The sequence below is a fragment of the Danaus plexippus genome, chromosome 6 (assembly GCF_018135715.1).
Source record: "Danaus plexippus chromosome 6, MEX_DaPlex, whole genome shotgun sequence".
Classification (NCBI taxonomy): Eukaryota; Metazoa; Arthropoda; class Insecta; order Lepidoptera; family Nymphalidae; genus Danaus; species Danaus plexippus.
In genome coordinates, this window is record NC_083540.1 from 7556264 (window position 1) to 7574383 (window position 18120).

Sequence of the window (18120 nt, forward strand, 5' to 3'; positions counted from 1 at the left end):
CAAAAAGAAACCTGGCAATAACTAACCTTAGGCCTATATTACTTAAAGTAGGCGACCATACGTTTTTATCAAATCGCTAGTGCCTTGAAAATTCGCAAAACGGACACAACCGTCAACGACGTCTGCCCTCACGCGTCTACCCGCGTTCGGGTCGCGCACTCAGCGATCAGCCACTTCTTCCCCACCGCACCTACCCCGCTCCCCCCACGCCCCGTTCGCCTGGCGCCGCTGCCGGTATTTATCACCGAAACGGTATTTATCGCCGAAATTGCTATGACTCTGCATTTTAAATCTGTGATATCTTCGAAAATATTTATTTAATTTACATGCTGTAAAAAGCCATATTGATCTTTATTAAATGCACAATGTATTTAAGATACTTAATTGGATAAGGATTAATACTGTATTGCTTAAAATCGCTTCGTAAATAAGCCATTATTTCTCGTACAAAGTAAAGGATAAAAAATGGTTATTGTGGGTTATTCCTAAGAGATAAATATATACCATCACGGACATTTTTGTAGACCTTTTTAAGTTGTACAATACTGTAGTAAATTGTTTTGATCTATCTTGTAGGATTCAGTCAGCGTTTGCAATGTAAGCGCAAAAAATGAGTTTTTTTTACGACCTCACATTAAAAACCTCAAAAATTTTAGTCTTTGTGTTATTCTGATGTATAAGCTATATTGTGGTAAAGTTTCATTCAAATCCATTCAGTAGTTTTTACGTGAAAGAGTAACAAACATCCATACATCCATACTTACAAACTTTCGCCTTTATAATAATAGTAGGATTAGTATTTTGTTATAGCACTGTAGAAATACATATGTACCTACTCTTGTTTAAATCATGATTTTTATTATTTAGACACGATTCCTTAGACCTGGCTACTTTCAACGTCTGTAATGTGTGGACAAGATAACACTTTCTATTACGAGTTACTAATCACCAGGACAAAGAACGAGGTATAATAGTTAATGATTAAACGTTTACGTAAATAAAGTTCTTCCATATTATACAAGGTGTTCCTCATCAACAGTTACCAAACAGGTTTGAAATTTTTAATACACCGCACACTCGTGACGAAATAAGTTTTGCGTTCAGTAATTACACCACAAAGAGAACATTTTTGTATAATATGGTCTACAAGAGCTTTTGAATAAGTATTTTATCATTATCTTTAATTAGTGATTAATAAAAGAAATAAAAATTCAGGTTAGCAACTTTTTAACCCACTTGAAAAAGAAGGAGGTTTCTCAATTCGACCATATACATGGTTTTTTCTCTTATAAATGTTCAAAATATGATGATGTACTGTGGGTAGGTAACTCATTAACGATCTACGCTAACATGTGACATAGTACGGTTGCCCGTTTTTAATCTCCTCATATACCAAAAAGTAATTTTCAAATTATAACAAAAATAACAAAATTTATAGAATAAAAATCTTTTAAAAAAGTTTTTTTATCTGTTTTTATTCAATGATTGCTCCCTCTTTAGTCTAAAACTATTGATTTTGAACTTAGCTCTTACCTACACTGGATATTTCTTATTAATTAATTATTTGAATGACTCGTCAGAAGTAAACTAATATACAATATATCTATATAACAGTTTCTCATCGATATATTGACTCACCACGATATCTCTGCAAGCATGAGGCGTAAAGACTTGTAGGTTAGGAATAATTTTTATCCGAGTTGCGATCAGCTAAGAAGGTATTTTACTAAACACGGATTGTTTCAGGGGCGCCAACATTGAGAAATCCCCGTTTTTTAAATTAGAGCTCCTACATGCTCAGAATTTCGTAGGAATCTTCTGTATATTATGATGTTGAAATTATAATATATAAGCGAGTTTTATTATAACTTATCCCGAATAACAGTGGCGTGAACACCATAGATGCAAATAAGCATTGCATACCCTACCCATATAACAACTAAACCTATATTGTTTAATTCTTACATACTTTTAATCATACATTACGAAATACAAATGTTTACAGACATTTAACATGACATTTGATTCAAGAATTGTTAAACGTGCCATCTATCAATGTAAAAATTTTCGATCGGCCGCCGCTCACTACTAGCGCCGCTATGCAGCTAGAGCGGCGATATGCATAACTACCCGGTGCTTATTTTCCATACAAAAAATCTCAAAGACGATCTACAAATCTCGTGTTGTATGCAGAAATGTTTGCATGTGTGTGTGCGAAAATCTGTTGGGTTGTATTCGAGAAGCACTGCATACTTTTTTTCGTTTAAAATTTGGTAGAAAGTCCGTTAATTGTCAATTGAAACGGGACTCTCTAATTGGTCGGTAAACTGTTCATATATTTTTTTCGCCATTTTATTATTATTGAATATTATTGAATATTGTCGTTTGTCTTTCTAAGCGCTAGTGAATAAGTTTTAATTAGCTAATTAGTAAATAGTGAATTAATTTATTAACGAATTATGGAAAATTATAGCTGTGAGCTCTGTGCTGGTGATGTGTGTTTATCGAAATTAATTACGATTAGATTTTCAATATTGTCGTTTGATAATAAAATTAAAATAATTACAAAGGGAATGTGTATGACCGGTTGAGATTTAACTAAAAGAAGGGTAATGTTATTCTTTTTTAATAAAAAGTATTATGATTGTTTTAATTAGCTAGCAGGTTGTGTATACACAAATAATTTATTTGTTTGTTGTTTTTAAATGATAATAATAATAAGAATGTTTGGATCTCCACTGGATATTCCGATTTAAATAACTTTTATAAAGCGTTGATGAACAGATCGTAATCGTTTGAAGGTACTTTCGTGGCTCAGAGGTAATTGAGAGATTCTTTACATTCATTTATACATTATATTTTCGGATTACATATTCCCGACATTTCGATTACTTAGCAGCAAACGTGATCACTGCAGACATTTCGACTGCATAAAAATAATAAATTACGTGTAGTAATCCGAAATTATTAGTTTCATTTAATTGAATACTTGCGAAAGACCTCATTATTATCAATGTTTTAGAAGAGGAAATTATGAAAATTTGATTTTTTTTTCAAACATATTCTGCTTACTCTACCCCAAATGTCTGTGCACGCCACTACCGAATAATGATTGTTGGGGTGAGTACGAACAATGAGATTTTTAATATTTTTAAGCTTTAGCTCCTACACAGACAAAACTTTGCATAAATTTTCTGTTAGTAATGTTAAAGAGTAACGAATCGTGCAATATCCCCTCCTATTACATAGAAGTAATATCTGTATTTTATGCCACTTGAAGCGTGCGGTTAACGACTATTATTTTAGGAAATAACTCACACAAAAGGAGGTATAATTACAAGGAGGATTATGTTCTGCTAACAAGTTAATCCTTTAAATAGATGAAAAAACGACTTCCAGTTTTTTATTTCTTTTAATTTACATTCCGCTATCTTTTAAGAATGGCCGAATGTTAATAATATGAATATATATTTTTCTAATTGTGTTATTGCTCGTACTTATTACGTTTCCATTTTCTTTTAGTGTTTATCTTATTAAAAATAAGATAACATATTCTTAAAAAATACTTTGTCTTTGTTCGTGCCCTTTCAAGTATACTCGTAGATAATATATGAATAAGTCCAATGCTATTTAAACAAATGGTGATTTTATTTCATTCTTATATTACTTTTATACAAATATTTTAAAATAAATATATTAATACAGTTAAATATTCAACATATATAGTCGATATGGGCGTCACCTTGTTTTCAAGATTTTAAATTTATATTTAATTTAATTTATTGTTTCTTAATTGACTTATTGGAAGGGGGAAAATAATTTAATTTGCACATTTCTATTTTTATACTTGAGTACGTAAAATGGAAGTTAGATGTGACGGGATAAGGAAATATCGGGTTGAATATTGTGTGATCGAAGATAGCTAAATATAGAAATAAAAAAAGAATAATTGAATTATAATTTATTTTATTTTATAATACTCATAACATCTCCTTCACTGGCTAACCCGCTAGAATTATTATTTGAATAGTTTTAATTAATTTAATATAATTTTATAAGACAGCTTTTATATTTTCAAATATTTATATTGACAGATAAAATTTCATTCACATCAAAACCTTTGTTTTTCAATAAAATTTGATTTACGAAGCCGTTACATTTATGCCTATTTAATATATATTCCCACAATTTAATGTTCTTCATAGTACTTAGGTAAGTCGGTGTTTGGTGACAAAATTTCTATTAAAATAAATTTAATATTAAAAATAATATAACGGTATTTGACCGTTAATTCTGGCTTAAAATTGTTTTAAATTAAATAAAAATGCAAAGTTAATGAAAAATGACAATAAAATCACAGTTAAATTATAATATGGCAACATTAGTTAATAGACACGCTGTTACTAAACAACTACAGCCAGAAATGATTTATCTATATTTTATAGCCAAAATGGTGTATCACAGCAACTCTAGCCTGAAATATTAAAATTTTTAATAAACGTGTTTAATGCTGGCTCACAGCCTAAAATCTAAAATAGACAATTTTATATTTTTAAATTACAAGACACTCGATAGAGCTAATTAATTAAATATATATTTCATATAATTTATATATTCTTATGTTATATTAGAAGTAAATACTTTTTTAGTAGATTGAATTTACGAACAGTCATTGATTCTATGTCAAGTTTTATGTGCTTCTGTGAGAACTATGGCTATACCTGTTCGTTTGTCAGTTAGACTTATAGATCCTAGTACGAGTTTGTATCGTTAACCTAACGACTGATTGTAAAAAGTTTTCCAATTTAAAAATCTTAGGTAATCGAAAGTTCATATGGATGATGAAAGTTGGAATATGTTTATGTTGTTGAATCAAACTCATACTAAAATACAGGCCAGTATTATATGAATACCATTTTGTTACTCTAATGATTTTTGGTTATGTTACGACGACGAGGATCATCAATATAATGTTAGAAAATTTTGAACTTTGGCACATATATAAAGTACCTCGTTAGGTACGCGTTACTATATTGGGTGAAGGTTAAAAAAAAATAAGTGTACGATAATTTTTGACACACTTTTTTGCATAATCAGAAAGTTAAAGGTAAAATAAACACATTGAGATAAATAAACTTTCAGTGCCTATTGATAGGCATAAATATTTGATAATATTAAATATATTTTTGTACCTATGGCTCTGTCGAAAGGAAGATATGTTTTATAGATTTTTTTGTCTGCTTTATATCACTATGTGATTTCGAATAGATTAATGAATATATAATTTTTATTTATTTTAAATAATAAAATCCAACTTTGTTCAATAAATCTTAATCATATTAAGTGAAATCTGTCAAATACCCTTTAGTAAATGATCACAAAGTATCACTAAAGAAATTCAATGCAAGTGTAGTAACCTCTTGATGGTAACCTCATTTTATTTATTTATTCTATGTTAGAATAACTATTTCGTTCGCTGTTTTTTATTTCATATTGTTTTTAAGAAATTTCACGTATTTTTTATGTTTTTTTCTTTTCTTTTACACGTCGATAAGTTTTGCCATTAACTGTAATTAACCGTTTTTAATTTATAGAGAGTTGAAATACGAAGTGAGTTTAACAAATAGGACTTCGTTATCGAGTGAATGTTACGGATGATAGGAACTTTGTAGTTTAACGTTTTTAAAAGATCAGGTTGTTCGATTTTGTGAAAAATATTACTAGTGTTTTTTTTTTAAATACAAGTCTCAAATAAGGTTTTATATATTAATATTCTCAGTGTTTTAACTCTCTAGGGGTAATATTAAATTTTTCTTTACTGTTTGTGATTTTATGAAGTTATTGTTTAGTTAATCTACTGGATAGATATTAGACACGTTGATTACATAATAATTATCATTATTTCACCTCAATGACGGGTTTCCTATGCTATTTTTTTTTTTATCTAAAAATCGCAAAAGTGATATCATGCACTAGACTTAATCTATTTCAACCGTCTAATAGTCTAAGTATAATGTATCGAATGATGAGATAATTACCGCTTCACTACCTAATCTCTTAAGGACTAGGAATTATTAGAACATCAAATTCTATTTGGCAGTAACCTAACAAGTATAGGTAGTAAGTTACCAGAACTAAATTGACAACTTTTACATTGTGAGCTCGTTTTTAATGAAGCCTCGAAAAGGAAATGCAAATCAACGAGTTGATTTGTTTTTTTTAATATATCCGTTGGTTATTGGTATTGCCAGTTCCTTAAAAATATATTAGAAATTTAGACGTTGAGCTGTACTTAGAGTGGAACGATATTTACCGTACGACACGAGTTTTGCTTAGACAGTAATATATTAATAAATTTATTTGAATATCTCTTAAGTCTATCTTATAATAAGATCCCAACAAGGAATGTGAATGTCACCCTCATCAGGTAAGGTTATTCTAGAAGAGCTATCATCTCCTTACCATTAAAAACCTTCTGACCTCCGGTACATTAAAAGTACAGATGACAAAAATGTTATATAAATGATCACAGTAAGAAATCAGCTAACTACGCGAATGTGCGCAAAAATACCAAGGTCCGACATCCACTAAACGTAAACTAATAAGAAAATTACGTTGTTTTTGTGTTTTACATTTTTTTTTGTCATCGCAGTTACAATAAAATACTATGTGTACGTTACATATAATAAAATCATATTAAAAAATATATAAATTCAAATTAAAATCGTTCAGTGTGTTACGTATGACTAGTATCTATGGTGGTTTTAAACGAAGAATATACGTAAATAGATTAATTATTACCAATCTATAGTCCCATAGAATACCACTTGAGCAGACGTAATCTTAAGAGAACATAACACTAAAAAAATTTCGTTTTGTTTTTCAAAAATCACATACTTAAGCAGTGTATATTTTTTTTTTACATCAAAGATTTGCATATTTGTATTTTGGTAACTCAAACGCACACTTAGGTGTAAAGACAGTAAATATCAATAAAGTCATATAAAGTCTGGACTGCACAATAATTTACATTTCAAAATAGGTTGTTATTATGATGTATATAAATATATAATAATTTAACTTTCTAATAGAGTAAATACTGCAGGTGTATAGGTTTGACCCTTGTAATATTTGTGTTTAAATAGCTATGTGCAGTCCAATACATATATTCTAAAAAATAACAGAACAAATTGTTCAAGTAACCTATGTTAAGGCTCATTTTAGATACACACCCACGTGCATACAACAGTAAATACTCTTTAAATAATCTAAGCGTCAAACGTAACAAAATTTAGATCTAATCTAATATTACGTCAAACAATATAGTCGTAAGAAAATACAATACATTACAAATGATAAATAAATCAATATGACCCGTTTCAGCGGGAATTATGCGTTTAAAAAACTATCAACAAGAGGTCCGAACGTAACGTTCGGAAATGAAGGAACAAATCACATAGATTAAAAGCGCAGAGGTAGCGCGGATAGTTCGATATAGAAGTTGCGGGACGCATTCACGAGTAGATAGTGATGACCTCGCGGCCTCCGCCACGAACCATCAGGACCTTCTCCAGTCCCTCCGTCAGCACCTCCAGGAACTCCATGTCTGGGGAGAGATTCATTAATATATAATTAATACAACAATAACCACATTATATTCATCTAGAATTTTATAGATTCAATGTATCTTTTTTATCTCAAAGGTTTTCTTTTTGTTTCAAATATGTCACGTTCGTTTGAATCTTTTTATAAAATTTCAACCAAACGAAGCTCTTCAGGTGTCAAGCACAGTTTAAAAATAGATTTTAGGGAAACTAGAAATAAATTGTATCTGGGTTCAAATAAGCATTGGACGCCCTATTTGCATGTCACAGCGGGTTCCATCGAGCCCGAGTGTACACTCACAGTTGGATTCCCTCTCGAGTTTAGTGTCGCGCGGCGGGCCCGGCAGGTTCAGTATGACTAATTGTGCGTCGTGTGAACGCGACACTATGACTTCATTCAGCTTAACGGCGGTGTGCATCCGTCGAACCGTTCCCTCGTCGCTAACATTCACAAAAGTTAGCTGGTTTTAATTCAAAATACTAACACTCTTACTAGAGATATTTTAAGATTGAAAACATCTATTTACGTCGTTATTCTGATTTGAATGAAGTGAAATAGAACGTAATTTGTCGGTTATTATTTTACTTTCGGATTAATCGAATTTATTTAGTGTTTTAACTAACATACATTACTGCATATGATATAGATTGGAAGTAAATAAATTACGTGTCACTTACGGAGTCAGTATCGGCATGTTGGGCTGGGGTTTAAGCGCGTCGCCGTTGAGGTTGCCATCCTTGTGTTTGTCCGCGTCGATGGGAGGCGTTGGCGACTCACACTGCGAGCGTTCATCGGGCGAGTCCCACATTGAATCGATTATGTGCAACAAACTACTTCGAAATTCGTCCTAATATTTACCCCAATATTTTCATCGTTCCATTTGCAAAATTTTGCGTTTCGTATTCCGTACCGAGCGTTGCACATGACGGATTCAAGGCGAATGAAACACGGGATGTCATATATTATTTAAATTGTAAAACAGTCACTGACTACCGACATTCAAACATCCACTCATAGCTAATGTGGTATGAAGTAACTACAGTGAACAAAGTAATGTAAATGAGCTCATTGCCAAACATATGACCACCGTGTGTAAATTCGCTAGGACTCGTTATGGTTAGCTATAACGATGCAGAACTCAAAATAAAAATAACTGTGCAAATGTAAGCGAGCTCTTTGAAAATATTGAATTAGTTGTTGAAAATAATTACATTATTTTCAACACTTAATTCACCAGGGTGTCGTCAACATTTCATAAAAAAAAAACATTGATAAAAAATAATTGGGGTATAGAAATGCTTTAGCTTGACGTATAATTAAGTAACAGAAATAGCCAAAAAAAACATAATGTTAAATGTAGGAGTCAATAAAATTTTGATCCATTTTTATGAGTTTTATAAATGTGCTTCCATTTGCCAAGCAGACGTTCTAACATTAGCGTATTTTTAAATAAAGGGGTTTGTTTTCATTTTTAATTAACACATTTTTTTTTCGTATATGAAAGTAATACGAATCTTTCTTTGTCAAATAAACTTTGATAACCAAACATTCATAGATTTGTATTACTTCCATTGAGGATATTCAAGATTTTCTTTGTGTTCATTTCTATATTCTTGGAAGTGGTAAAGTCATACACATTATCTATATATATATATACGTAAATATACGTAATTAAAATTATACATTTAAAATATACTTACAGATATTTGTTTTCATAGCAACGAATCAACGTATACAACTTTTCCACTTTTGTTACTGTTTTCTTTTTTTGACATTTAAATATTTAGCTTGACATCAATAAGTATAGATTGTCACCTTATCATCTTTGTCCTTGTCATCGTTTTCTGCCAGAGGAGGTGAGGGTGCGTCTTCGGCTGCTGGCTCCGAACCAGGTTCAGCGAAACGGACCTTGCTAGCAGTCTTCACATCAGCGTGATGATGATCCACTATGGCTTGAACCTGATACGGCGATATTATTTCAATATTACGTAATACTTGCTTGTTTCTATGACATTGATAAACCTTAGTTTAATTTAATGTGTATTGTATTTTCATAACGTAGAAGAATATGATTAAATTTTAATAAAAATTATAGAGATATAAAGTCAAAATACACATTTATATCTAAAGTGAAAAAGTGCGTAACAGATAGAAAGGACTGTGTGATGACAGAAGTGAGTGACATGTATGAGAGAAACATAGAACACCAAAAGCCAGTACCGATCCTGAGGGCGAGCCAATATGCTTACGACATGATTCATAATTATCTAAATGGTTTCAATGAAGAATGCCTAATGAATATACACATGGACCGAAACATCTTACTACACATAATTAAATAAATTTCCATCCAAATTCAAATAAATAAAACAGGTTTACGTCTCGAAGTTAGAAGAAGCAAGGCATAATGGTATCAATGGCGAAGCTATTAAAGTAACAAAAAATAATTTTCTAATGCGTATTAAAAGTGGACTCGGTCGAGGGTAATGTATCCATTTTACCAGAGGCAACTTCTCCTCAGCGTTTTGTTCACGATAGTCCACCAAATTTTGCATCTGTGTTGGCAGCGATGGACAAACGGCAAATTAGTTTATTTCGTCGTCACGATATAATGTCAAACAAGCCACACATGTGTACAAATATATAGCACATTAGGAAGTTACATTGATAGTTTGACAGTTTTAGCATTTCTCAACGATGATTTCGGGGTAAAAATGTAGAGAATGTAATTTTTTCATAGCTTACCATTCCAAGCGATTCCTTCTTATTAAGTCTCAGTTCACGTAACATCTGATTGCGCTGTTCCATCATCAAGGTGCGTTCGTAAGTGTAGGCGGAGATATCATTATCAGTCTGCAAAATGGAGGAAATTCTTACAGGCGGTTCTTTTTTTTATGACTAGTACCTTAATTTTGTGGTATAGGGAGCGATACACTCGTTCTAAATTTATTCGATGTATTGTGTAAATTATAAATTCAAAATTTTTTTGGAATTTTTTAGAATTTATTCCTTGATTTTATTATTATACATTTTCTGCGACACTTTTATCTCGTCTGTCCGTGATCACAGTTACTGCAAAATAGTCGACTTGTAATATAATTTTATTTAAATGTGCCCTTTCGATAGTCGCAGATATCATTATAAAAATATCATTTACCATTTCTACGACTTCAACTTCAGCTTCCAAACGTAATTGATACAGGAACATTTTCAGATCTTTTTTCATTTGTATGGAGTTATCTTCTATTTGAGCGACAGTGAAAATTCGCATCTTGCAATTTTTCCACGTGCGATGATGCTTCAACAGGAATGGTAAGAGCATCAACATTCCACCATCGTGAACTATCCACCAAATATCTATGTTACCAGAGACCTGTAAGAATATATGTATAGTTTATGTTCTAACCACATTTATTAGTTTTTTGTTTTGGTATATTGTTAGTTTACCTTTTCAGTAGAGTCAGGGAAGAAATTGATCCCCTTAGGTACCAGCATGGCCATTCTCGCGGCGGTAACAGCTCGGACAGTGTGCAGGAACACTTGCCAAGTACGTTCATCTTCCGATTGTCGCCAGCCATATGGCCATCCAACAATAACTGTATTTGGCTTCAGTCCGCCAAGACCGGTCGTTTGAACACTAAACGGGTATAATTTTGTTTAAGAATTACAATATTACAAGTTGGATAAGTTTTTATAAAAATATTTTGCTACTTACAAGTGGCCCAGGCCATCAGCAATACTATGTGATACAAGGACATCAACGAATCCTTTGACTTTCTCTTCATCCATGCATTTGCGTAAGTTTTGTTTAGCCGTAGCTGCTTCCCCTGCGCGGCGGGTGAAATCACCACCCAACACGGATACACAAACTGTCAAACCTTTTCCTGTAGAAGATTTTAAATAAATAAATTCAAGTTCAATTTCTAGATCCATCACTTTTTTTTTTATAAAAAAAATAACTCTTACCAGCTTTAAGTTGACTGGCAAAAGCAAGCATTTTACGATACTTCGGATTCAGATCCTCATTCAGTTTAGCAAGAACAAGAACTTGAGGTCTCCAGTTCTTTGTATGTGGGGGTCCTTCTTCCAGACGCAGTAATGAATAACGAGCTGCGGAAAGCGCCAGACCGCGCAGGCCATCACCCCACTCTTTTTCGGCTCTAGAATAATTAAAAAGTCAAGAAATCATTGAAATATGTTAACGATAACAATAGCTTTGGTAATAACGCTATAGTGTGAGTCACACCTACCCTCGATACTCGATGTACTTGTAGATAAGACCAGCCATGCCTATAGCTATTAAGGCATAAAACCATGATGTCATAAACATAATGGAAATACATAGCGTTAAACCTGCTAGTGAAAGTGACCTGTAAATGATTGACATATTTAGTATAATTTAAAATAACGTTGAAATACTAATTATCTGTTGCGATGGTTTCTTACCAATGGTAATATTTGAATCTGGGTCGCCAGTTGGGAGTCTTCAAAAGCGTTTGCAGAGCGCAAGCCAAATTGACGAATCCGTAACACATGAGGAAGAACATAGACAACAATGGCGCTAGGATATCGACGTTGCCCAGAAGGATGCCGCATTGGCAAATAACCATAGTCAATAATAAAGCCCTGAAAAAAGTTTATACTTTAATTTGTCTCTCTTTATATATGGGTTGTATATAATTTATTTACATAGTTTAATAGATATATATAATACTAAATCACTACCTTGTTGGTTCTCCCCTGCTAGAAGAAACTGCGAACGGTGAAAGGAAAGGTATTATTTCATCCTTAGCGATAGCCTGCAGTAAACGTGGTGCGCCAGTCAGAGATTGTAGTCCAGCTCCGAGGGTAGAAAGGAACGATCCAATTAAAATAACCCATTGATTGGGCCATGCCATATTTGCAACTACAAGTTTCCCGCCAATCGATTGTCCAAATCTAAAAAAATATAATAATCTTTTAAATCTAGATGGCTTTATAAATTAACACAATTTGAGTAATCGTTTTGTAAATAAAATTGTAAATATGCAAAATTCAGAAAGTATTATTTCTATTATCACGTAATTTTTTTAAAATAACTTTTAAATTAAAAAAGATGGTGGACAAACTAGATAAAGAAATAATATTAGAAGATATTTTCAAAAGCTATGCGAAATTCGGAAACAGCAAATCAGATGGCAAACTAATAACACTATCAAATCTTGACAAATGGCTTAAAGAAGCTGGTGTTGTTGATGGAAAGAAAGTATCTACAACGGATACAGCTATACTTTTTCAACGATTTAAGTCGAAAACAATAGATTTCAAGCAGTTCATTCAGTTTTTAGAGTTTCTAATAACAGAGTGTAAACTTAATTCTGATAATATTAAAACTGCTCTTTCAAAATGTAATGCACCCGGAACCTCTCGAGCAACAAAGGCAGATAAATCTGACATAGTGAAAAGGATGACTGATAGTTCTAAATACACAGGGAGTCATAAGGAAAGATTTACCAAAGAGGGCAAAGGGAAGGGTAAAGCGGGTAGGGAAAGTCTTGGTGACAATACAGGCTATGTTCAAGGATATAAACACAAGGATACTTACGGAAAAAAGAATACTTAGGTCACTTACTTGTCTCTCAGTAATAAGTTATCGACAGTACCAGCGAAAAGTAACACACAAGACAGGTAAACAGTCGATGTTGTAAGAATAGCGCAAATTGTTCCGATTGGAATGCTTTTCTGGGCGTCAGCCAAGTCTCCAGAACGATTCGATCCAGCCATTATACCTAAAGTGATAAAAATTATGTTAAATAAAAACCGATTTAAGTGTAAAATATATTTGCTACCAAAATATATTTGTTTACCAGTTACGGATGGGAAGAAAATGCCTATGAGAATTGTAAAGGTAGTGGTTAGATCAGCATAGATCTGGTTATAGGTTGGTCGTTCCATCTGTTCAATGTCATCTGGTTCTTTGCCATAAGCGATATATTGTCCAAGTTGTAGAAAAGAGTCTTGTAAGTTGTCAAAGAAAACTCCACTTGCCAAACCCTGTTATTGAAATATCGAAATAAAATAATAAACTAAGATATTACACAATATAGTTCCAACTCCTCTTTATACCTTAATGCCTTGGACCACTGAAACTTCATGTTGTTGATAATATGGATCACATGTATTATTCGGGCAAAATAATTGATGCAATTCGCCTCCCAAATCCTTGCTGCAGTTACTAATATGAATGTCCTTCAATAAACGTTTTCCCAATACACACATTCTGGAATAAAAACGATGATTAAATTTTTGTTTAACGACACTTAAACAGATACGTGAACATAATCAATGTAAATAAAACTAAACTCACTGAAGTTTATCGTTTCCGTTGAAGTTTACAAAGATGCCAGCGTAGACAGCACTGATGGAAAGAATGACACAAGCGAGGGCGAGTGTAGCGAACTTGTTGACAAATTTGACTCCCACAAATACAACCATGCCCATTATCAATAGGAGACCAGTTCCGTAAACTCTGAAGTTATTGTACATCGCTTCAGGATCCTTAGTAAAGTCGCCGAAAATTGACATCCAGGGTGCTATGTACGTCTGCGAAATAATATTAATTTAAAATACTCATATTATTTAAGTATTTCGTCACAAATTAAATTTAATCTTGCGTAGTTAATGACTTTTGATTCCTTAGTCTCTTTTATTGATCGTTAATTTTATAAACGTTACTTTATTTATGCACGCACATGTTTTACGATTTCATAAAAATTGGATTCTGCCCCTTAAATTGCGGCATAAAAGAAGAAAATTTGGATATTAAAAAAATACGATGGTTTTGTTGCAAAGAAATATAAATAGAATTGATTTGTTACATTGTGTTATTAAAACATCATTTTTTATTTTTAAGTATTCAAGTTTTGTTCTATATTCACCAGAACTATTTCAACAGCTCCGACGATATACATGGCAGCAGCGAGGGTAGTGCCTGTGTAGAACAACATTCCCACTGCGCCACCACACTCTGGACCCAGAGACCGACCGATCATGAAATATGACCCCCCTGCTGGGACCACACCGTTCGTAGCAATCGCTGACATTGATATCGCAGTGAGCATCGTCTGATAAAACATGAATAATGATAGTCTATCTTAATATTCTATTCATTCCACATATTAATATTATTTAATTCATAAGTATCATCAATACATTGAGAACTTACCGTACAACAGCATACAAGCACAATCAGAAAGCCTTGAATAGCGCCAGCGGTTCCAACAACCCATGTTAAACGGATGAAGAGGATAACGCCGAAAATGTTTTGGATGCAAGGAAGGTACACCCCGATGAGGGTACCCATACGAGCGGGGGGTGCCGGTTTTGGGGCATCGGGATCAGCCGCTGAGGCAGTGGGGATGGTATTGGAATAGTCCGCCAGAGAACTGAGGAACGTAGCCGCTCGAGGCCTGTCTTCGATCTCCTCCTATTAAAAAAAATATATGATTTTAGTAAATTGTGATGATCTGAAAGTTGATGTTTGATATTAATTTTGTCACATGTTATTAATTTTGATTTCATATTTTATCTTGCTACTTTAAAATTAACCAATTGCTATTTTCATGCATTCTAACATGAACAGGTTCAATTATATTTTGTATTATAAAGCCAGCGGGCTTTATGTGAAGTCGTTTTGAGATTCTTCGAAGGCGGCTTGTTGGAAACGTAGCTTTTGTTTATGCGTTACTAAAACAAACTGCATATAAGCACAAAATTCTATTGTTTATATTCTCTTTGACGTCGTCGTTGTTGGTTTTGTTTCGTGATGTGATCGTTTTTAATAAAGCTCAGCAAGCTGGAAGCTATAACCACTTGCTCTACAATGACTTAGCTTTATTTAAAGCATTTGCGAACAGAATGCATGTACGTACATATATGTACTTAGGTCATTATAAATTTAAAACTGTTTTTATGTATGGATTTTAGGATTTGCCACCGCTAAAATTATTTTTTGCTTCCAGAAATAAAGCATCAGCATTTAACTCACTTTTTATTAGATCTGAAATTTGAGATGTAACATTTAAGCATGCTGCAATTGGATTACAGAAAGCTCTTTCATGTAAAAATATGTCAGATTGAATTATCTAGATCTGTTATTAAATGTGGTTTATAGTGATGCATGGTAAAGCCTATTGATATTTAGATAATTTAAAGTCTGTATACCTACTATATATTCTATATCCCGATATGCAGGTCACAGAAACTTCGTAAAACGTAATTCTAGGAGAAAGGAGATTCACAAAACGAAGCTAAAGTGCTCATATTTTATTCACGGACCATTTGCATCGCTTCCCATGTGTTCAGACTCTCTTATAGCTTTCGTCAGTACAGCAAACGTCACACACAAGTAAGATATTATGCGTTGTGAAAAATATATAAGCGGGACTTTATAAATGTTCCATTTCAGTCTCAATAAGTTGCTAATAAAAATATTGATAAATCGTCGATAAATACAGTCTATTAAAGCCAATAAAACAACAATAATTTACTGATTTATCGCTTTATAATGAAACAACTGTATACAATAATTCTTTAAATCATGGGTCTATGTGCCTTAGCTTTCTCGTAAATTTCCACTTGCAATAAAGCACTGGGCCGCTACGCAATTTATTACGACGGTTTTTCCTATTTGTTTCCATTTGTTCTGTCGCCATTATCCAAGACCTTATTTTAAATGTAGATCCTTTGTAGATTAACAGTAGTCACGACTTAAATGATCAAGCGTAGGCGATTAGATTCGTCTTAAACTTGCATTACAACTTAGGAGGCTATATAAATTGTTATTATTATTCTTCCTAGTATATTATTTTAAATGTTCTGTATTTAATGTTGGACCATTAAATTGTATGAATGGAGTTGAATTTGAGCTTCTCTATTATTCTCTAAAGTTTGTCACATTACCTATTCTTGAGGTTTGACATTTACATGACAGTATGCGTTTGAAATTAAACATGGTTTATTTGAATTTTAACCCAGAAAAAAAAAACTGACGGTTTTGAAATATTTTTTTTAATGAATTGTGAAACAAAAAAATCTATTCTGGGCTTCCCGTGTGAAATTAAGGAAAGTCATTGAGAATTGTTTATTACTTGTGATAATTAAATTTACACGTATGTAGCGAATACGTTTTTATAGGTGTAGCAAAAACTTTTTTTACGTGTCAATCTTTGAACTTTGTTGATTGATGGTGACATCGGAAGAACGAAAGTAAATTATTTTACAAACAACTTCCACTTTTTTCTCTTATCATTTCATTTCATTCAAGTGTGTCAAATACAATTTTTTTAAAATGTTTTCTCGCATCCTGGTATACATTATAAATATTCCAATTACATAATTTGAAAAGCAGAACCTTATTCAACAAAAATATTGAAAAATTATATATTCTTCAACACTTGATGTAGATAAGGCACTGAAGAAAAGCAATACATACAATTTGACCTCCTTAACGAAATTTAAAAACCACTTATATTTTTTTTTTGTAAGGCGTAACTGAAGAGCACTTGACCTTTGACATAATTCATTTCTCTTGGTATACCGCCGTTCTTCAGCGTGCCCTTCACATGAAAAGTCCTGAAAACCTACTCAGGGCTAAGTCTCCGATCAATATTACTTATAATGTCAGTTTAAACTTGTAATATTGATTATAATTAAATTTTTAAATACTTTGAAACTTGTGTAATTTCTGTATTATATCTTTTATTTCTGTATTATATTAATTTTCCCTGAATTAGCTAATTTGGAATATAAATACGCGGTCCTGTTCCCAATATAGGGGAGCTTATATAAACAACTGAAACAGAAACCTTCATTAAACTTCCAAATGGTTCTACTTAATTAAACGGGTGCGATCTGGGAAGCTTATCAGGGAAACTATATTAAGCGAGGCTAAATCATTTTCAATGTTTCAGAATTTTCAATACATATTAAAATTCATAATTGTTCGATTAATTAAGAAAACTATATTTGCATTATATTTTGTGATAACGATGTCAATATTAAATCTAATATATTTATATAAAAAAAAAAAAACTAAGTGGAAATAAAAATTTAACGTTTATAATTGTTAACTTTCAATAGACAAAAGTAATATTCAAAACTGCTGAGAGTATTGGTTTATTTCACAATTTAAACTGTTTTGTTGAAAGAACGAGAATATAACCAACATGGAAGATTGAAGCATTGTATTTGTAGACAATGGCCTGTGTCTGAAGGTTTTCTTGGTAATATCTAAAACGTCTATCATTCAGCATTCGTGTATTTGTTCTCGAATATAAAATAAATTTAATACAACCAGTCAAATGCATGCGAATGTACGAAGTGTTGCCAGTAACTGTCTCGTTTCATATTTATTTTAAGATTAATTAAATGATGTTTGTTGTAATACAAAATTATATGTAACATCTAAAAACCTTAGTGGAAAATTATTAAGATATCTTAAAAAATTATGTAATAACTTTTTTTTGCAACTTCAAT

At 32.2% G+C, this 18120-nt stretch overlaps 1 protein-coding gene across 1 annotated transcript in view; it reads right to left on the reverse strand.

Moving 5' to 3' along the window:
- Window positions 1–3948: 3948 nt before the first annotated feature.
- LOC133320825 (solute carrier family 12 member 6-like) overlaps window positions 3949–18120 on the reverse strand; it is a 14489-nt gene continuing 317 nt past the window's right edge. Inside the window, exons 2-20 of the mRNA XM_061529612.1 lie at window positions 14810–15070; window positions 14523–14708; window positions 13952–14187; window positions 13711–13864; window positions 13452–13638; window positions 13217–13373; window positions 12331–12543; window positions 12052–12231; window positions 11856–11975; window positions 11572–11765; window positions 11321–11489; window positions 11053–11242; window positions 10763–10978; window positions 10351–10458; window positions 10107–10160; window positions 9421–9564; window positions 8283–8452; window positions 7906–8045; window positions 3949–7606 (exon numbers count right to left, since the gene is read on the reverse strand). Coding sequence (XP_061385596.1) covers window positions 7515–7606; window positions 7906–8045; window positions 8283–8452; window positions 9421–9564; window positions 10107–10160; window positions 10351–10458; window positions 10763–10978; window positions 11053–11242; window positions 11321–11489; window positions 11572–11765; window positions 11856–11975; window positions 12052–12231; window positions 12331–12543; window positions 13217–13373; window positions 13452–13638; window positions 13711–13864; window positions 13952–14187; window positions 14523–14708; window positions 14810–15070 — 3171 coding nt within the window. The 3' untranslated portion in view covers window positions 3949–7514. The remainder of the gene's footprint in view (window positions 7607–7905; window positions 8046–8282; window positions 8453–9420; window positions 9565–10106; window positions 10161–10350; window positions 10459–10762; window positions 10979–11052; window positions 11243–11320; window positions 11490–11571; window positions 11766–11855; window positions 11976–12051; window positions 12232–12330; window positions 12544–13216; window positions 13374–13451; window positions 13639–13710; window positions 13865–13951; window positions 14188–14522; window positions 14709–14809; window positions 15071–18120) is intronic.